The sequence below is a fragment of the Cetorhinus maximus genome, chromosome 7 (genome assembly GCF_964194155.1).
Source record: "Cetorhinus maximus chromosome 7, sCetMax3.hap1.1, whole genome shotgun sequence".
NCBI classification, from domain to species: domain Eukaryota; kingdom Metazoa; phylum Chordata; class Chondrichthyes; order Lamniformes; family Cetorhinidae; genus Cetorhinus; species Cetorhinus maximus.
The window spans coordinates 5,311,575-5,333,609 of NC_135885.1; the positions used below are offsets into that span (position 1 = coordinate 5,311,575).

Genomic DNA, 22,035 nt, shown 5'->3' on the forward strand with positions numbered 1-22,035 from the left:
ATCCCTAGTTGCCCTTGAGAAGGTGGTGGCGGGCTGCCTTCCTGAACATCTGCATTCCATGTGGTCTAGGTACAAAGGCAGCAGACATATGGGAACACAACCACCAGGAAAATCACCCCCGAAGCTACTCACCATCTTGACTTGGAAATATATCACCGTTCATTCACTGTCGCTGGGTCAAAATCCTGGCACTCCCTCCCTAACAGCATGGGGGGAGTACCTACACCATATGGACTACAGCAGTTCAAGAAGGCAGCTCACAATCATCTTCTTAAGGGCAATTAGGGATGGGAAATAAATGCTGACCTAGCCAGCGACACCCACATCCCACAAATGAATAACAGTAAATAAGTCATAAGCACTGGAATTACCTCTCTAACCCTCTCCGCCTCTCTCCCCTTTAAGGCGCTCGTTGAAACCTACCTCTTTGACTAAGCTTTTAGTATCTGCCTAATACGAACATATGAACAAGGAGCAGGAGTAGGCCATTCAGCTCCTCGAGCCTGCTCCGCCATTTAATAAGATCATGGCTGACGTGATGGTAATCTGAAATCTGCATCCCACCTACCCCCCAATAACCTATTACCCCCTTGCTTACCAAGAGCCTATCCACCTCTGCCTTAAAAATATTCGAAGACTCTGCTTCCTCTGCCTTTTCAGGAAGAGAGTTCCAAAGACTCACGACCCACTGAGAGAAAACATTCCCCCTCGTCTTTGTTTTAAATGGCCGACCCCTTGTTTTTAATCAGTGACCCCTCGTTCTAGATTCTCCCACAGGAGGAAACATCCACTCCACATCCGCCCCATCCAGACCGCCCCACACCCCCAGGATCTTGTATGTTTCTTATAATATCTTCTTAGGTGACTCAATGTCAAATTTTATTTGTTATCCCTCCAGTCAAATGCCATGGAAAGTTTCACTGCGTCAGAAATGCTGTAAAAAGTACAAGCTGTTGGGGAATCAATGCTGCGCGAGGTAACATTCAGAGTTCTTCCTGTTCTCAGAACACTTACGTTGTGGTTAACAATAAACTTTCTGCAGGATCTGCCAGGACAAAGATTATCTGGGTATTATCCAAAAAAATCAAGAGATCATCAAATCCGTTCATGGTACGAGTTTCAATCAGGAAGATAGTTGCGATAAGGTGCCACATACAATTTTGCTGCACAAGATAAGGATCCATGGTGTTCGGGGTAATATATTATTAGCATAGATACAGGATTAGTTAACTAACAGAAAACAAAGTCGGGGTAAATGGGTTACTATCATGTTGGCAAAATATAGCCAGTGGAGTGCCAAAAGGGTCAGTGCTGCGGCTCCAACTATTTAGTATCTATATTAATCACTTGGATCAAGTTGAATAAAGCCACTGTATTGTAGCCAAACTTGCTGGGTGATGCAATGATTGAAAGGAAAACAAGTTGCGAGGAGGACACGATTGGCGGGATTTACTGCTCCCGCCCACCGTGGGACTGGAAATTCCCGCCTGAAATCAATGGACCCTTTGCTGGTCTGTCAAATTTCTGTCCCACCCGTGATGATTCCCATGGTGGGCGGGGACCCTAAAATCCCACCCAAAGCGCCTGCAAAGGATGGAGGATGACAAAAGTTCGGCAGGTGGAGAATAACGTGAGAAATTTGAGGCTATACGCTTCGGCAGGAAGAATACGAAAGCTAAATATTAATAAAATGGAGAGAGAGAGACTGCAGGATGCTGCAGTGCAGAGGGATCCGGGTGTCCTTGTCCATGAATCACGAAACGTTAGCATGCAGGTGCAGCAAGTGATTAGGAAGGTAAATCGAACGTTGGCTTTTGTTGCAAGGGGGATGGAGCGTAAAAGTAGGGAAATCTTGTTACAACTGTACAAGGAATTGGTGAAACCTTTGATCTCCCTGTTTAAGGAGGGATAGACGGGCTTTGGAAGCAGTTCACAGCAGGTCCACTCGGCTGATTCCTGGGTTGAAGGGGTTGCCTTCTGAGGAAAGGTTGAGCAGGCTGGGCCTATATTCATTGGAGTTTAGAAGAATGGGAGGTGATCGTGTTGAAACATATAAGATTCTGAGGGGGTTTGACAGGGTGGAAAGGATGTTTCCCCTTGTGGGGCAATTTTGAACTAGGGGGGCACCGTTTCAAAATAAGGGGTCTCCCGTTTAAGTTGGGAATGAGGAGGAATTTCTTCTTTCCAACGGTCGTTAGTCTCAACTGCCCCCAGTGAGCAGTGGAGGCTGGGTCACTGAATACACTTAACGCTGAGTTAGACAGATTTCTGGCCAACGAGGGATTTAAGGGTTATGGGGGACAGTCAGGAAAGGCGACTGTACTCTGGTTTGTTGATATTTGCTGGGGATCATATAGCTCTGAAATTGGGTGGGGACTGTGCATATCATCATGGCACCTGTATGGGATGGGTTTAATGGGCCAGTGGGTCTACTTCTGTATCTCATTTTCACATATCTCTATGAAAATCTCAGTAATGGGCTCCAGACTTTGATGTTACCGATACAACCAAAGAGGTTTCATGACGTGTCTCAGTGTGGTTTTACTGTGATAGGTAGAAACATAGAAAAGTTTACAGCACAGAAGGAGGCCATTTGGACTATGAAAAAGAGCTATAAAGCCTAATCCCACCCCCCAACTCTTCCAGGTCGTGGTCTGTAGCCCTGTAGGTAACGATCCTCAAGTGCATATCCAAGTTATTTTTTAAATACTGCGAGGGTTCTGCCTCTACCACCCTTTCAGACAATGAGTTCCAGATCCCCCACCACCGTCAGGGTGAAAATATTACTCAACCTCCCACTAATCCTTCCGCCAATTACTTCAAATCTATGCCCACCAGCTACAGGCCTCTACGCTAATGGAAGTAATTCCTACCTACCCACTTTATCTCAGCCAGCTTTGAAGCACCAAGTGCTATCCTGAAACTGTGACATCTCTCACTGTAACCAACTTAAGAAAAAATTAATGCCACACAATGCCACTCATTGAGGCAGGTCATTCTTTGGTACTGTCTACAGTTCTGGGAAGTATATATCGTAGAAGTGATATATTGGCCGGAATTTTGCGGCCCTACCAAAAGTCAACGGTGGGTCCCGCCACGACGGGATAGGACAATCCCAACCATTGGCTTTGGAAGGAGTGCGGAGCAGATTCACTAGAACGTTACTTTGGTTCTGAGGGTTAGATTACGAGGAAAGATTACATCAATTACGTCTGCATCTCTTTGAATATAGAAGGTTAAGACGATCGATCTGTTTAAGAAAGACAGACTTGCGTTTATATAACGCTTCTCGTGACTACCAGATGTCTCAAAGATCTTTACAGCGAATGAAGTTCTTCTGGAGTGAAGCCGCTGTTGTGATGTAGGCAACCCGGCAGCTAATTTGTGCACAGCAAGCTCCCACAAAACAGCAATGTGGTCACTGTCAGGTAATCTGTTTTTGTGATGTTGATTGAGCGTTAAATATTGGCAAGGACGCCAGGGAGAACTCCCTTGCTCTTCTTCAAAATAGTGTCACAGGATCTTTTACGTCCACCTGAGCAGGTTTTAACATTTCATCCAAAAGACTGCACCTCTGATGGAACAGCATTGCCTCAGTGCTCCACTGGAGCTTTAGCCTTGATTTTTGTGCTCAAGTTTTGGAGTGGGACTTGTTGTGTTGTTATAATGATATAAAGGCACCAGTCGCTCATAAAGGACTGGATAAAGAAGTTGTGGGTTCATTTATTTAGGCTAGGAACATGGGAACGTTTATACAAAGGCAGAAAGCATGAAGACATCAGCAGCAGAGCTGTGTGTGCGCGCGCATGCGTGTGTGTACACGCTCTGCTCAAAAGCAAAAGTGAAATTAAGACTGGATCGCATGACACACTTCCCTTCTAGTGATGTCATGCTGCTACCCCTTAAAAGCATATTACAACAGGGCTTGAACCCGAATGTGACTGGGAGGAAAGAGTGCGACCAACAGAGCCACAGCTGACACGTCAATCCAGAAAGGAATTGATAGGGTAGATAGAGAGAAACTTCTTTCTGCTGGTGGGGGAAATCTAGGACATGGTGACATAACCTTAAAACCAGAGCCAGACTATTCAGGAAAGAAATTAAGAAACAGATTTTTTCAGGCCAAATGCGGTGAAAGTGTGCAACTCTCTACCCACAAAAAGCAATAGATGCTTGTGCAATTAATCATCTTTAGTTCTGAAATCAGCTTTGTTGACTGACTGGCTGGCTTTTGGCTAGCCAGTAGTGTAAAAAATGATATGGAGTCAAGTGATAAAATGCAGATCAGCCAGGATCCCGTGAACTGGTGGGCCAGGTTCAAGGGGCTGAATGGCCTCTGGCTGATCCATTTTCCTTCAGATTGGCGCATCCGCCTATAGACCTACCTCCTTGGGCATTTCCCTCGGGAAGAAGAAGTATGGGATAGAGACCACTGCAACAGCACTGGCTGCAATGAGGAATCCTAGCCACCAGGCTCCCACCCAACGTGGGTCTCCGAACTGCAAGCCGATCTCATCTGCAACAGGGGAAAGAAAAACTAAAATAACCAAAAGGTCAAGTAAGATCACAAAGTACAAATCAAAAGACCAAAAACAAAAGGCAGTTCCACGGGTCAGCTGACAGGTCGAGGGTCATGAAAAGGTGCTATATAAATGCAAGTTTTTCCAATCTATATAAAAGATCCCAGAAAGGATTATAGTGCCTATACACACTCTTTGAACCAGTTTCCCAATGGAATGCAAGGCTTGATTCAGGTAGCAAGTGTTAAGAGTTAAACACAATCCCAATCTGTATAAGTACAGAATCAAAGGGCTGATCAGTCAGAATTGACTTCAGAAATGTTTCTCCTCCTATGAATTTTTAAAGGAAACAATTGCATAGAATATGCAGCATAAAAACAGACCATTCATCCCTACTAGTCAGTGGTGGTGTTTAATCTCCACATGAGCCTCCTCCCATTCCATCGACTTAATTTCAACCATCCAGCATATCTTTCTATCCCCCTTTCTCTCTTGTACTTATCTAGTCTCCTTTTGAAAGCATCTAATACATTTGCCTCAACCACTTACAGTGAGTTCCACATTCTAACCACTCGCCGAGTCAAGACATTTTGCCTTATTTCCTGGCTGGATTCACAGAATCACAGAATGGTTACTGTTAGGAAATAAAGACAGTTTAAGTAAGTTATGTTGGTATTTGTGGGTGTTAGTAATGAGTTTTAGCTTTAAAGTTTAAGTTTGATTTGCATTTCTGTGTCTGTGTGTTAAGAAAGGTCAAATTAAGTTTTAGTTTCACTTTAAAAAGGTGCTTGCATTTTTAGAGCTTTATAACCGTAAACAAGGTAAGAATTGGATTGTTGCCTAGCAACAGGGGATCAGAGAGACAGGTCCCTCCTACAGCCAACACACAGAAGAAGAGAGAAACAGCAGTTTGTTTTGGAAGCTGTCTGAATTCAGTTGGTTTGAAGACAGCAATGAAATAGAAGGAGCCTAGAAGGGGACAGTTAGCCAGTCCCAAGCTAAGGAAAACCCCAAAATCTAAGGGAGTGGAAAAGGGGAAAGTCCCAAGAAAACCTTCAAGTCAAAGGAAGGACAGGAATCTGGAAAAAGTCCTGTCAATGAAGATAAGAGTGAGGGGCTGGGAAAGGCCCCAAGCTTCAAGTTTAAAGCTTCAAGCTGCAGAAAGCAGATTTAAAGCGAGAGCAGCTTGAAAGAGGCAAGAAGGTCCAAAGAGATGACTGAAGGTCTATAAAACTTTGCTAGGCATGTGAAGCAATGGTACTGTTGACAGCTGAATCGGCGAGAGAGAGAGTGCACAGAAGACAACTTGAATGGTGACCCAGGGAAGAGGAGCAGGGTAGGAGAGTTCGAAACCCTAGAGGTGAACCCTTGTGGAAGGTGTCTGAGAGAAGGTGTTAGTTTGGGAGAAGATTCCAAGGTGAGGTCTTGGAGAGTTGAGATTGGAAACCCTCGTGTGAAAGCCGCAGTGCAGTGAGGCTGGTTGGCTCACAGTGTGACAAGCGTCTGGGGGGAGTTGAGGAGAGATCCATAGCATCTGGTTGAGGTGGCACTTGTCACTTGGTTTCAGAGTGTGATGTCTGACCACAGGATGCCATAGGTTTACATGGACCATGTACTTACCATGGACATTAGAGTATAAGATAACTTTTATAACTTGTGTTTTCTTTACAAATATCTATACATCTGTAAGAGTATAGTTGTGGGTGAAGGAGTATTGTAATATAGCTCATCTTTTCTTGTTTAATAAATGTTTTATTCTTTTGTTAAAAGTTCATCAGCTGCCTCCTGTGACTGTTCACTAGCTACTCTCCACATATATAAACAAACAAAGAAAAGTTAGGATCCATCAAGCTGGGTTCCACTCTGCGATCAGGCTTGTCTAGGGGTAACCTCAGCTGGGATTATAACAGTTCCAGAACAGGAGGAGGCCATTCAGTCTTTCGTGTCTGTGCTGGCTCGCTGAAGGAGCAATGCCCCTATGCAACTCTCCTGCCTTCTCCCCGTAACCCTGCACATTCTTCCTTTTCAGATGATAATCCAGTTCCGTCTGGAATGCCTCGATTGAACTTGCCTCCTCCACACTCTCGGGCAGCGCATTCCAGATCCCAATCACTCGCTGCGTGAAAAAGGTTTCTCTTCCTATCGCTGTTGCTTCTTTTGCCAATTGCCTTAAGCCTGTGTCCTCTCATTCTCGATCCTTCCACCAACGGGAACAGTTTCCTCCCTGATCCCTCGTGATTTTGAACACCTCCATCAAATCTCCTCCCAGCCTTCTCTTCTCCAGGGCAAACATTCCCAGCTTCTCCAATCTATCCACATAACTGAATTCCTCATCCCTGGAACTATTCTCGTTAATCTTTTCTGCACTCTCTCTGGTTCATCAGTAACTCTTATATTTCTGCCCCCAGGCCAGAATCTTCGGGTCAGCGTGTGGGGGTGAGCCCCGCTCACCGACGTGTAAAATGACACACGGTGACACTGAGCGTGCGTCCCGACATCACCGCGCGTCATTCCGATTTTCAGCTTGACGGGCACATACCAGAGTCAGCTGCGCAGCCGCCGAACTGTCAAAGGCCTGTTAAGGCTATTTAAATATCAATTAAAATACTTAATGGAGCTGCCCGTCCAACCTTAAGGTTGGCGGGGGGGGCAGGCGAAGAGCCCAGGCGGCCTTCGCATTTACCATGAAACCTCATCCACGGGCGGGACGAGGTTTCGTGAAGTGTTTATAAATTGAATAAAAGTTTTCATTAAAGTTCACTGACATGTCCTAGCTCCATGTGACACTGTCACATGAGGGAACATGTCTTAACTTTTTTTTTCCCCTTTATTTAAATTATTGATAATGAAAGTAATCTCCCTGGGGCAGCTCTGTGCCCCCGACTCAGCCTACTCACCCTGCCCGCACAGAGAGCGCACGCAGCACATCTGGGTGCTCGTCACGCCGGGTGGGCTTTCATTGGCCCGCCCACGTTAAACGGCGGCGCGCAGACGATTGCGAGCGGCGATCGGGTACGTGAGCGCCTGCTCCCGCTCCCGCTCAGCCTCCCACCCTCGCCGACGGGGAGAAAATCCTCTCCCTAGTTTCAGATTCTCCCATGGGTGGAAACATCCTCTCTACATCTACTCTGAATATGAAGAGCTCAGGTCGTGGCTGTGTCTTCTGTCTTCTAAAGAAAAAAGGTCCCAACCTGTTCAACCTTTCCCGATAGCTGCATATGAAACAATATCGGACTCTACCATGGAAGTGCCTGACGTTGCCATGAAATTAGGAATGCATCCCATTCCGCATTGACGGGCTTAAAAATTCCCTTCCAGTACCAGGGTTAAAAGGGGTAATTATTACGACAGGTTGCATGGATTTGGCTTGCATTCTATTGAGTATAGAAGGTTAAGGGATGATCTAAGTGAAATGTTTGAGATGACTGTAGGAGTTAACGGAGTAGATGGAGAGAAATTATTTCCTCCATTGGGGGTGGGGGGGTGGGGGGGGGGGGGGGGGGAGCGCGGTGGGGGTGGGGGGTGGGAGGATAAACCAAAGTAATGTAGGGTGGAATTTTATGGCCCTATCATGGCAGGGGCGAGGCCATCAAATGCGGCGTCCAGAAGGCCACTGACTTCGGCAGGACCATAAAATCCCGCCGATGTAAAAAACCTGCCCGTATAGTGTTAAAATGAGGACCCAGGACGTTCAGAGGTGATGTCAGGAAGCACTTCTTCACACAAAGGGGAGTGGAAATCCAGAACTCACCCCCCGTACAAAAAAAAGCTGGGAGTCAATGGAAAATTTCAAAACTGAGATTGAAAGATTTTTGTTGGGAACCAAGGCAGGAAGGTGCAGTCAAGGTACAGAGCGGCCATGATCTCATTGAATGTCAGAACAGGTTTGATCGGCAAAATGTCCTCCTCCTGTTCCTATAATTGCTACATCCTTCACAATACGCTGGGAGGTTACTTTGGTGTTTGAAGATGGCCAGGTTGAATCAGATACTGTGCCCAATATCCCATCCTATTGAAATAAGCGGGGACCAGTCTGAACTTGTCTATTTTACACAGTTAAAAACATCCCCATTGTGTAGGGAGAGCAACAGCTTCCCACCGAAACACTCACCAGCTGATAGTTTATCGATGTCAACGTAGAGACGGAGAACAGCAGAGCCCAAAACGAAGCCGAATGCTGGACCCAGAACACTAACCGCAAATAAAATCCCTGGAGGGAAAAAATCACAACCACAATCAGGAAGTGGAGGCAGTTATCATTTAACAAAAGAAATCATTGAATGGTTACAGTACGTAAGGAAGCTACTCTGCCCGTCGTGTCCATGCTGGCTCTTTGTAAGAGCAATTCAGCTGATCCCACTCCCCTGCCTTTTCACTGCAGCCCTGCAAAATTTTCTCTTCAGATAATAATCTAATTCTCTTCTGAATGCCACGATTGATCCTGCCTCCACCACATTCTCAGGCAGTGCACTCCAGATCCTAACCACTCGCTGCGTGAAAAAGTTTCTCCTCATGTTGCCTCTGGTTCTTGTTCCAGTTACCTTAAACCCTGTGCCCCCTGGTTCTTAATCCTTCCTCCAATGGGAAAAGTTTCTCCCTATCTACTCTGTCCAGTTCCCTCGTGAATTTGAACACCTCTTTCAAATCTCCTCTCCACCTTCTCTTCTCTAGGGACGAGTCCCAGATTCTCCAGCCTATTTACATCACTGAAGTCTCTCAAATTGGGACCATTCTCGTGAATCTTTTCTGCACTTCCCCTCAAGCCTTCATTTGCTTCCTTAGGATGAGATGAACAGATGAGTTTTACTTCTTTAAACACCACAGATCTAAGAGAAGTCAAGAGTTTTCTTTAAGTTTATTCTTTCATTGGAAATGGGTGTCGCTGGCAAGGACCAGCATCTGTTGCCCATCCCTAATTGCCCTTGAACTGAGTCACTTGCTAGGCCATTTCAGGGGGGCAGTTAAGAGTCAACCACATTGCTGTGGGTCTGGAGTCACAAGTAGGCCAGACCGGGTAAGGACGGCAGATTTCCTTCCCTAAAAAGGGCATTAGTGAACCAGATGGGTTTTTACAACAATTAATGATAATTTTGTGGTGACCACCACTGAGACTAGCTTAACATTCCAGATTTATTAATTGAATTTAAATCCTACCAGCGTCCATGGTGGGATTTGAACCTGTGCCCCCAGAGCATTGGCCTGGATCTCTGGATTAGCAGTCCAATAACATTACCAGTACGCTACCATCTCCACTGCAGTAGCTACAGTCGCCTGATGTCAAACTGGCACTCTAAAGGTTGTGGAAAACAAACGAACTTTAAAAAACCTAGATTTGGTGTCTGCTTCTTTGCTACTTTAGTTTATCCTACAGTCTGTTCAACTCCTTCAGTCCAACAATGAGTCGTCTCCCAAAGCTCAGTGGATAACAACACAAAAGCAAAAAAAACAGAAAATGCTAGAAATACTCAGCAGGAAGAGGCAACGTCTATGGGGAGCTAGAGAAACGGAGTTAATGAGTTTTTTTGGGCTGGATTTCAGTGATGGGGGTACTGGGCTGCTGGCTGGGGAGTCCCGTGCTATCTCCTATGGGGACGGCCCGCCACATTCAGTGCCGCCCTCAGGCACTTAACCGGACGGTGGCATGCCTTCCCTGGGATCAAGGACCCCCTGGGGCAGAAGCCCGCCCACTGAGTGCTGCCGACCAATCGGAGGACGGCAGCTGTATTGAATGGCAACGCCAGCGGAGAAGAGGCGGCAGCTGCCGATTCAATACCCACCCCCAGGTCTATTATCATCGCCGGATTGCAGGCCACAAGTGAGAGTGATGGCGGGAGGGGGAAAAAGGCGGGAGGAGGTTCTTAGCCCCCTCGCCCTTCCCGACGCCGGATCCCTCGCTCGGGCACTAAGTGCTTTTGAATGAGGGACACCCCAGGGAGCCCGCAAGCAACCCTACACAGGATTTCTTGTGGCGCTGAACGCATGGGGGCAGCCCCCCCTCCGATCACTGGGTTAATGCCAACAGTGGCGGGGTGAGGCTTTTTAAGAGGGCATGAACCGACCACTTAAACGCCTCAGTTGGCAGCAGGGTGGGTAGGTGCTGGAGTCCCCGCTCGCCACTCTCTGCCTGATTAAATGCCCCCCCACACCCACCACGGGGAAGGACGTTAAATTCCGTCTGTTCTCCCGCCGCGGATGCTGCTAGATCTGCTGAGCGTTTCCGGCATTTTCTGTTTCTATCTCAGTGGGTGCCGCTCTAGTCTCCGAGTCAGAAGGTCATGAGTTCAAGCCTCACCCCAGAGACCAGAGTGCAAAATCCTCGGCTGACACTCCCAGTGCCAGTAATGGATAAGACATTAAAGGTACAGACTGATCTCCCGGCTCGATACACGAGGCTCCATTTCAAAAGAAAAAAGTGGCAGAGTTCTCCCTCCTGTCCCAGGGCCAATATTCATCCCACAACCAACGTTAAAAACACATGATCTATCTGGTCATTATCGCATTGCTGTTTGTGGGAGCTTGCTGTGCGCACATTGTCTGCCATGTTACAACAGTGCCTACCCTTGAAAGTACTTCATTTATTCTATTGAGATGCCCTAAGATTGTGAAAACTGCTACACACGTGTAAGTTGGTGAGACATGGTGTAGTGGTAATGTCACTGGGCTAATAATCCTGAGGCCCAGGCTAATGCTCAGTGGACATGGGCTCAAATCCCACCATGGCAGCTGGTGGAATTGGAATTCAATGAATAAACCTGGAGTATAAAGCTCGTCTCAGTAATGGCGACCATGAAACCATCATTGATTATTTTTGTAAAGACTCATCTGGTTCACTAATGTCCTTTAGGGGAGGAAATCTGCCGTCCTTATCCGGTCTGGCCTACATGTGACTCCACAGTTCAAGGGCAATTAAGGATGGGTAACAAACCCACATCCCATCAAAAACAATTTAAATAAAAAAAGTTATTCTCTTTCTTATCAGGCCTTGGTCGAAGCGTCTTTTCGGAGTGAAAGCTTAATTAACATACCGAGGTACAAAGGTGAGTTCCGATTGCTGGCAAAATCATCAACATACGATATCCCGAAGGGTTGGATGGGAACACCGCCAACTCCCAACAATAACTGCCCAACTATCAGCAGGGAAAGCATTTTGTAATCACTGTCAATTTTCTCCGTGCTGCAGCTCCCGCTGTTCAGATTCTGGTCCTCACGCGTCAAGGGGCAGAGATCAGAGACGTTGCCAACACTATCTGTAAGAAATAAAAAGTTTTATTGCATTGTACTTATATAGCTCCTGCAATATAGTAAAATGTACCCAAGGTGCTTCATTGGATTGCTGTACAGTCAAACGATACAACGAGCCACCTGAGATATTTTGACAGATGAGCACAAGTTTGGTCAAAGGAACACCTTAAAGCAATAGAGAGAGAGAGAGAGAGAGAAAGAGAGAGTTCAGAGAGAGAGAGAAAGAGAGAGTTCAGAGAGAGAGAGAAAGAGAGAGTTCAGAGAGAGAGTTCAGAGAGAGAGTTCAGAGAGAGAGTTCAGAGAGAGAGTCCAGAGAGAGAGCTCAGAGAGAGAGCTCAGAGAGAGAGCTCAGAGAGAGAGCTCAGAGAGAGAGCTCAGAGAGAGAGCTCAGAGAGAGAGCTCAGAGAGGGAGTTCAGAGAGAGAGTTCAGAGAGAGAGTTCAGAGAGAGAGTTCAGAGAGAGAGCTCAGAGAGCTCAGAGAGAGAGTTCAGAGAGAGAGTTCAGAGAGAGAGCTCAGAGAGAGAGCTCAGAGAGAGAGTTCAGAGAGAGAGTTCAGAGAGAGAGTTCAGAGAGAGTTCAGAGAGAGAGTTCAGAGAGAGAGTTCAGAGAGAGAGTTCAGAGAGAGAGTTCAGAGAGAGAGTTCAGAGAGAGAGTCCAGAGAGAGAGCTCAGAGAGAGAGTCCAGAGAGAGAGCTCAGAGAGGGAGCTCAGAGAGGGAGTTCAGAGAGAGAGTTCAGAGAGAGAGCTCAGAGAGAGAGTTCAGAGAGAGAGTTCAGAGAGAGAGTTCAGAGAGAGAGTTCAGAAAGAGAGTTCAGAGAGAGAGTTCAGAGAGAGAGTTCAGAGAGAGCTCAGAGAGAGAGCTCAGAGAGAGAGCTCAGAGAGAGAGTTCAGAGAGAGAGTTCAGAGAGAGAGTTCAGAGAGAGAGTTCAGAGAGAGAGTTCAGAGAGAGAGCTCAGAGAGAGAGTTCAGAGAGAGAGTTCAGAGAGAGAGCTCAGAGAGAGAGTTCAGAGAGAGAGTTCAGAGAGAGAGTTCAGAGAGAGAGTTCAGAGAGAGAGTTCAGAGAGAGCTCAGAGAGAGAGTTCAGAGAGAGAGTTCAGAGAGAGAGTTCAGAGAGAGAGTTCAGAGAGAGAGTTCAGAGAGAGAGTTCAGAGAGAGAGTCCAGAGAGAGAGCTCAGAGAGAGAGTTCAGAGAGAGAGCTCAGAGAGAGAGCTCAGAGAGAGAGCTCAGAAAGAGAGTTCAGAAAGAGAGTTCAGAGAGAGAGCTCAGAGAGAGAGTTCAGAGAGAGAGTTCAGAAAGAGAGTTCAGAGAGAGAGTTCAGAGAGAGAGTTCAGAGAGAGCTCAGAGAGAGAGTTCAGAGAGAGAGCTCAGAGAGAGAGTTCAGAGAGAGAGTTCAGAGAGAGAGTTCAGAGAGAGAGTTCAGAGAGAGAGTTCAGAGAGAGTTCAGAGAGAGAGGTGGAGAGGTTTAGAGAGGGAACTCCAGAGCTTAGCACTGTGGCAGCTGAAGGCCAGTGGTGGAGTGAGTAAAATTAAAGGATGGACAAGAGCAACACAGATATCAGAAGGCTGTACGATTGGAGGAGATTACACAGATAGGGAGGAATTTGAAAACAAGGATGAGAATGTTAAAATCCAATTACAAGCGCAAGAAAGGGTAAGATGTAGAGTTCATGGTGCTGGTGGGAGCCGACAATCAAACAGCACAGAAGACCATTCAGCCCAACAGATCTGTGCTGGCTCTTTGAAGAATCTACCCAATTAGCTCCACTCCCCCTGCCCTTTCCCTATAGCCCTGCAAATTGTTCTCTTCAAGTCCAGTCCTTTCTCAAAAGCTATTATTCGCCTTCCACTGGCCTTTCAGATGCTGCATTCCAGATCACAACAACCCACTGTGTGAAAAGAGGAATCTTATCTCCCTCGGTGCTTCTTTTGCCAATCAATTTCAATCTGGCCTCTGGTTGACCTCCTAGTAGTGGAAACAGTTTTCAACACTCAGTCAAATCTCCCCTTAACCTGCTCTGCTCTAAGGAAAACCATTCCAACTTCTCCAGTCCCTCCACATAACTGAAGTCCCGCACCCTGGAACAACTCTAGTAAATCTCCTCTGCACCTACCCACGCATCTTTCCTAAAGTGTGGTGCCCAGAATTGGACAATATTCCAACTGGGAGACAACCAGTATTTGTGAGCGTTTAACATAACTTCCTTACTTTGCCCACATAACGTTCACATTGACAGCTACACCACACACAAATTTTCACCCACAAAGGGGATACTAAATCTAGGGTCTAACTCTAAATCCATAATTCAAAAACTTACCACTTGATTGGCACCCCACCCACACCCATACTCACACCCTCCATCTAGAAGGACAAGGGCAGCAGATAGATGGGAACACCACCACCTGGAGGTTCCCCTCCAAGCCACTCACCATCCTGACTTGGAACTATTTTTTTTATTTGTTCACAGGATGTGGGCATCACTGGCTGGAGCCAGCATTTATTGCCCATCCCTAATTGCCCTTGAGAACTGACTTGGTTTGAAATGCCATTTTTAAGAGCCACCACATGTAGGCCAGACCAGATAAGGACAGCAAGTTTCCTTAATTTCTAAACCAGATGGGTTTTTACAACAATTGACAGTGGTTTCATAATCATCATTAGGCTTTTAATTCCAGATTTATTTATTTTTTTCACTGAATTCAAATGGCAGGATTTGAGCACAGGCCCCCAGAGCATTACCCTGGGTATCTGGAGTAATAGTCTGGTGAAAATGCCACTATGCCACCACCTCTCCCTACTATATTGCCGTTCCTTCAATGTCATTGGGTCAAAACCCTGGAACACCCTCCCTAACAGCACTGTGGGTGTACCTACCCCACATGGTCTGCAGCGGTTCAAGAAGGCGACACACCACCACCTTCTCAAGGGCAAAAAGGGATGGGCAATACATGCTGACCCAGCCAGCAACACCCACATCCCCTGTGCGAATATAAAAATAAGTCTCATCTGGTTTTCTGGTCCCATCTATTTCTGTGCAGCAGTTCTTTTGTTCTGAAATTACCCGGGAAAACTGCCCATTAACCATTAAAGCCATTAGAGCCCCCTCCCTGTAAACCGTGTCAAGAAAAGGAATACTCACTTGCAATGGTCTGATCAAACTCGTACCCGCCCATGATGAAGTGGGGCAGCGCCATGGTGAATGCAGCGACACTGACGAGAATACCTCCACAACCAATTAGACGAGGACGATGAACACGGCTGCCAAAGTAACTGACAAACACTATAAACACTGTGCTTCCGATCTGAAAAGACAGGATTAGGACTAATGATCTGGAGTCATGAATTCAAATTCCCCCACAGCAGCCTGGAGGAACTTAAATTCAATTAATTACAAACAGTCGCTCAGTGGTACAGAACTTGAATGTTGCTGGAGACAGGGACATGAGTGCAAGATGAAAAGCTTCAACCACATCAGGACAAATGCACGAATGCCAAATTTCAAACAATTGCAGCAATTTATACCACAGGAGAAAAGGGTGCTGATTGGTTGGCAAGCTGATTCTGATTGGCCGAGGTTTTGCCATGGAGAAAGCAATGGGAAACCATAGGCTCCCCAAGCTCCTGGGTAATTCAAAAAAGGCGCAAGGCTTGAACTTGTTTTCGGGGAGCGTATGAATGTATGTTGCTTCTAGACACGATTCTGCAGTTGAGCACTTGCTGAACAATACTGAGTGTGCTAATAGCCACACTAAGATAATCAGTCAAGTTCATAACATAGCTCATTTACACTTGCTAGAAGCGACATACATTCATACACAGAGACCTTGCTTTGGCCAATCAAAGTCAACTTGCCAACCAATCAACACTCTTTGCTCCTGCTGTATAAATTGGTGTGATTGTTTGAACTTTGCATTTGTCCTGAAGAGTGCCAGGTGAAAAGCTTCAGCAACATGTCTCTCTTTTCAGCAATATTCAATTAATTAATAAATCCGGAATTAAAATGCTGGTCCCGTTAATAACGATCATGAAGCTATTCGATTGTTGTTAAAAACCCATCTGATTCACTAATGTCCTTTAGGGAAGGAAATCTGCCACCCTTACCTGGTCTGGCCTACATGTGACTCCAGACCCAAAGCAATGTTGTTGACTCTTAACTGCCCCCCTGAAATGGCCCAGCAAGACACTGGGTTGTAAGTGGCTCCCCATCACCTACTCAAGGGAAATTAGGGATGGGCTATAAATGCTGGCCTTGCTAGTAACTTTCACACCCTAAAAACAATTTTTTTTAAAAACCCAGCAAATTCACGGTTAATTTTAAAAGGGAATTGGATAAATACTTGAAGGAGAAAATATACTGTAAGATTATGTGGAAACAGCAGGTGGAGTGGAGCTAATTGGATGAATATCATAGGCACGATGGGCTAAATGGCCTCCATCTGTGCTGTAAGATTCTATGATTCAAGATTGATTGAACATAAGATCGTGAGCGGTCTTGACAGGGTGGATATGGAGAGGATGTTTCCTCTTGTGGGAGAATTCTAGAACCAGGGGTCTCTTATTTTTAAACAAGGGGTCACCAATTTAAGACAGATGAGGTGAATTTTTTTCTCTCTCAGGAGGGTCGTGAGTCTTTGGAACTCTCTTCCTCAAAAGATGATGGAGGCAGAATCTTTGAGTATTTTTAAGGCAGAGGTGGATAGGTTCTCGATAAGCAAGGTGGTGAAAGGATATCGGGGGGTAGGCGAGACTGTGGGGTTGAGGTTACAATCAGATCGACCAGGATCTTACTGAATAGCGGAGCAGGTCCAAGGGGCCCCGAGTGGCCTCCTCCTGCTCCCAATTCATATGTCTGTATGGTCGTATGAGACGAAGGCTGCTCAAACGCTCGTGGTGCCTGGGGAATCCTGACTGGACACTTTGTGTGCGTCTTCCCATAGCCACAAATTTTCTCATGAGGAGAGGTGACAAACTACAAGGACCAGGGCAATTCAGGGGGGAAAAAAAAAACTATCTATAAAATTGGCACCATGTCTCTTTTGAGCCATCTAAGTCATCATTTTGAGACAGCCATCTATTTAGTCCCACTCCCCTGCCCTTCCCCAAACCCACCCCCATAGCCCTGCTGCTATTGGTCCTTTATACCCTCTCAAAGAGCTTAAAATCCTTCCTAAAGTGTGATGTGCAGAACTGGACCTACTCCAGCTGAGGCCTAGCCAGTGTTTTATAAAGCTTTAGCATAACTCCCTTGCTTAACACAGCTGAGGACACACAATAAGATGCTGTATCAGGGCAAATTCTCTCTTTACAACCTAAAGAAGACAACAACCAAAAATTCAAAATTTACATAACTGTTGGGGTTTGTACTGAAATAAATAGATTGGCGAAATATGGACGATGTTTGATATTTGCTCATATATTTGAACGTTTGCTGTTGCAGAGGGCCAGCACAGACACGATGGGCTGAATGGTCTCCTTTCGAAATGTAACCATTCTATGATTTTAGGGGGGAAATGTTCTCCCCGTTGTGGGGGGGTGCTGAGCGGGAGCGGGAGTGGGAGCGTGCCGCCGTTTTACCTGGGCAAGCCAGTTAAGGCCTGCCCAGCATGACACAGACCTAGGAAGCGTTGAGCGCTCCCTGTGCGGGTGGGGAGAGGAAGCTTGCGCGCGGACGAGCGCAGAAATCTCCCTGGGGCACGAGAGCTGCCTCAGGGAGATCAATTACATTTTGAAAAAAATTTAAAATAAAGAGAAAAAAAAAATTTTTCAGACACGTCCCCACACGTGACAGTGTCACATGAGCTGGGACATGTCGATGAATTTTAACACAAAAATTTATTTGGATTTATAAACCCTTCACGAAACCTCGTCCCGCCCGTGGGTGAGGTTTCGTGGTAAATGCGAAGGCCGCCTGGGCTCTTCGCCTGCCCCACCCCCCACCCCTCCGCCAACCTTAAGGTTGGACGGGCAGCTCCGTTAATTATTTTAGTTCGTTTTTAAATGGCCTTGACTGTCCTTTGACAATTCGGCAGGCGCGCAGCCGACTCCAGTGAGCACCCGCCGAGCTGGAGATCTGAATGACCGGCGGTGATGTCGGGGATGCACGCCCAACGTCACCCCGCGTCATTTTACACGTCGGCGAGTGGGGCCTGTCCCCGGACGCCGAACAGGAGATTCTGGCCTACGTATTTAAAGCGTGGACACGATGATAAACCATGGTGGCCTGCGAATGGTCATTGCTGGTGTGACATAATTCACAGGTTAGATGCTGAGAGGTTGTTTCCCTGGCCGGGGGAATCTAGACCTGGGCCTAGGATTCACAGTCTCAGAATAAAGAGAGTCGCCATTTTCGACTGAGATGAGGAGAAATGTCTTCACCCAGCGAGTTGCGAACTTTTGGAGTTCTCTACCTCAGGGGGCTGTGGGTGCTCAGTCATGGAGTTTCTTCGAGACTGAGGTGGCAGATTTTTGGGACTTTAAAAAATATGGGGATAGGACGGGAAGATGAAGCTGAGGTAGAAGAGCAGGCTCAAGGGGCCGAATGGCCAACTCCAGCTCCTATATCTTATATTCTTAAAACGCATCCTCCCACACCTACCTCATTCAGAGAAGACAGCATCCCAGAGTTCTGGCTAGAAAGGCCAAATCGCTTCTCGATGGTTGAAATGATGCTTTTCATATACCCGGACACTAAGAGTTGGGAAAGCTGCAACAGTCCGTGACATAGTACAAAAAACTGAGGAAGGAAGGAACATAAAATGTTTAGTGTGAGTTGAAACCAGTTTTCAAGGTGGCTCTTCCCCTGAATCTCCCCCCTCCTGGAGTTGTTTACTTGTGGCATGTTCCATTCTCCAGGACCTGTAACCAAAAGATCATTAATGTTTGATCCATAGAGTTGCCAGTCTTCCCGTGATTAAGAATTATTTCCAGGACCCTTCTGTAAGTAAAAACACTCAAGAGGAAAGGTAATCATCAAAAGCATCATTTTAACCATAGTCATGAAGCACCATAGACACCTCCTTCCATTAGAGAGAGGGAAAGACACACACACACACACACACACACACAATTGTCATATAGCTCGATGGGCCCCACTCTACAATAAGAATGGACAAGCCTCCATGAACTACCACAGTTGGAACCGGGATTGATCCCATGTGTTTGGCATCATTCTGATCCGCACTCTAACCACCTAGCCAACTGAGCTAACCAATCCCCTAAGGAGAAAAGTTAATGGGGTAATAAAAAAAGTTCTCTTCTTAAATTTTCTTGGAATACTTTTCTTTAACTAATCGTAACCATTCTATGAATTATAAAATTATCGGACACGGGGAGGGAAGGTTGTTTGACTAATAGTCAAGAATCTTCCAATCAGGTGATGAGGAGTCTACTTGCTTTTCAATTGGCCCTCGGAAGAGTGGAGCACCGCGAGGATGAACATGTCAGGTGATCAATGGTGTGCGTGTAGAGGCAGGGCATACACAAAGAGAGACACGCCAGGTGACTAAGGACAGGACTGTGGGGGTTGGGATAGTTGGAGGAAGAGATCATGTAATGACATCTTAGGAAACATGTCTAGCCGGAGCCTACTCATTCCCCCCCAGCAGTAATCCTCACTTCTTGTCTTCTGAAAAAGAGCTGCTCTGTTGTGTTCAATTGTTCAGTGGTTGATTATGTGTGTCTGTAGACTGTTCTCTGTGCTCTATGCTATGAGTCTAGCCTGTGAATGAGAAAGAGAAACTGGAAGCAAGCTGGAACCTTGTGGATCAGACATTTTAAAACCTTTTGTAATAAAGTGCTGGTGTGTGTCATCTCTGCATATCTCCAAGGTACAAAACACAATACACCGATGTTGTGGCAAGGGATTGGTGGAACCCCAACAAAAATCAGTGGCTAGAAAGTTTAAATTCACATCTGCAGATAGCTCGAGTTCCTGACATTAACAGCTTTGGCATTCCAATTTATCCATCAAAACACTAAGTACAGCTCTTTCCAAACTTCATGAACCATAAAAATAAAAACATGAAACACAAATAAGTTATCTGGACTTCATGGCCAGATAGTCAGGGCTGGTGGTTTAGGTGGTCTAAGGGCCGTGCCTTGGGAACCCTGACCCGGCACATAAAAACAACTCGCATTTATACAGTGCCTTTAATTTCGTCACGTGTCCCGAGGTATCATCCAACAAAATTTGACAGTAAGCCACAAAGTGATATTAGGACCAGTGACCAAAAGTTTGGGCAAAGAGGGAGGTTTTAAGGAGAAGGAGAGAAGGAAGAAAGAGAGAGGTGGGGAGCTTTAGGAAGGCAATTCCTGAGATTAGACAGCTGAAGGTACAGCTACCAATAGCAGCACGATTAAAATTGGGGAAACAGAAGAGGCCAGAACTTGGAGGAACGCAGATCCTGGAGTTTTAAAATGGAGGCTTTGTCAGTGTGGGAGCCGATGTCGGTCAGCGGGAATGGAAATTAGGATACAGGCAGCAGAACTTTGAGTAAGCTCAAGTTAGCAGAAGGTATTACACGTGCTAAGAATGTAAGGCAGCGATATCCTCTGACTCCTGCACCCACCTTTATGCTGTGAAACGGGTTGAAGGTACGGCTCCTGGGTCTTTCTTCACCATGGTTGTGCTTTGATGTTGGAGGCCCGGTCATCCCCATCTTCAAGGTTGGGTAGCTGTGTTCTGAGAGAGAGCCACACAATGTTGGTTAATGTATTTGAGTTTGTACTGTTTGCATGTAATCACAATGGGGGCATTGTCCAAGTTAGAAGATGCTTTACAAACAGAAGTTATTTCAATGACCCTTGAATTATACTTGATACCATGATGTGTAAACACATTTCAAATCCAGTCCTATAATACAGCTGGTGATAAGGTTCAAATCTAATTTCCATTAAATTAATAAAAAGAACAGGAACAGGAGGAGACTATTTAGTCTCTTGGACCTCGTTCACAATTCAGTGAGATCATAGAACCATAGGAAAGTTACAGCACAGAAGGAGGCCATTCGGCCCATCTTATCCATGCCAGCCCGAGGACACCCAGGTGCCCTTTCTAATCCCACCTTCCTGCACCCGGCCCATAGCCCTGCAGCTTACAGCACTTAAGGGGCAGATCCGGGTACTTTTTAAAAAGAGTTTAAAGTTTCTGCCTCTACCACCAACCTGGGCAGCGAATTCTAGACACCCACTACCCTCTGCGTAAAAAAGTTCTTCCTCATGTCCCCCCTACACCTTCTGCCACTTATCTTGAATCTATCTCCCCTGGTTCTAGAATTCTCCATCAAGGGAAACAATTTTATCCTGTCCACTCTATCTATTCCCCTCATAATTTTGTACACCTCAATCAAGTCACCTCTCAGCCTTCTTTGTTCTAAGGAAAATAACCCCAACCTATCCAATCTCTCCTCGTAGCTACACTTTTCTAACCCTGGCAATATTCTTGTAAACCTCCTCTGCACTCTCTCCACAGCTATTACGTCCTTCCTGTAATGTGGTGACCAGAACTGCACACAATACTCCAGTTATGGCCTCACCAGTGTTTTATACAATTCCAACATTATATCCTTACTTTTATATTCTATACCTCTGCCAGTGAAGGACAGCATTCCATATGCCTTCTTTACAACCTTGTCTTCTTGAACTGCTGCCTTCAGGGACCTGTGTACTTGTACGCCAAGATCTCTCACTTCATCTACCCCTCTTAGTATATTCCCATTTATTGTGTAATCCCTGTAACTGTTTGACCTCCCTAAGTGTATGACCTCACACTTCTCTATGTTAAAATTCACCTGCCACTTTACTGCCCACTCCACCAACCCATCTATATCGTTTTGGAGATTATGGCTATCCTCTACACTATCCACTACTCGGCCAATCTTTGTGTCATCTGCAAATTTCCCAATCGTGCCCCCCACGTTCACGTCCAATCGTTAATATATAACACAAACAGCAAGGGTCCCAACACCGAGCCTTGTGGAACACCACTTGAGACAACTTTCCATTCGCAAGGGCATCCATCGACCATTATCCTTTGTTTCCTGTTACAAAGCCAACCTTTTATCCAGTTTGCCACATTACCCTGAATCCCATGGGCTCTTACTTTCCTGACCAATCTGCCATGTGGGACCTTGTCAAATGCCTTGCTAAAATCCACGTACACAACATCCACTGCACTACCTTCATCAACCCTTCTTGTCACTTCCTCAAAGAATTCAATCATATTTGTGAGGCAAGAGCTTCCTTTAACAAATCCATGGCTGGTCTATATCTCAAATTC

At 46.0% G+C, this 22,035-nt stretch overlaps 2 protein-coding genes across 2 annotated transcripts in view; one reads left to right on the forward strand and one right to left on the reverse strand.

Moving 5' to 3' along the window:
* slco2b1 (solute carrier organic anion transporter family, member 2B1) overlaps positions 1-20,439 on the reverse strand; it is a 44,809-nt gene extending 24,370 nt beyond the window's left edge. The window contains exons 1-6 of the mRNA XM_078544986.1: positions 20,327-20,439; positions 18,355-18,492; positions 14,899-15,061; positions 11,546-11,767; positions 8,632-8,730; positions 4,386-4,516 (exon numbers count right to left, since the gene is read on the reverse strand). Coding sequence (XP_078401112.1) covers positions 4,386-4,516; positions 8,632-8,730; positions 11,546-11,767; positions 14,899-15,061; positions 18,355-18,492; positions 20,327-20,416 — 843 coding nt within the window. The 5' untranslated portion in view covers positions 20,417-20,439. The remainder of the gene's footprint in view (positions 1-4,385; positions 4,517-8,631; positions 8,731-11,545; positions 11,768-14,898; positions 15,062-18,354; positions 18,493-20,326) is intronic.
* Positions 1-22,035, forward strand: part of LOC144682565 (BTB/POZ domain-containing protein KCTD14-like) — a 1,380,231-nt gene that overhangs the window by 326,479 nt on the left and 1,031,717 nt on the right. The window lies entirely within an intron of this gene.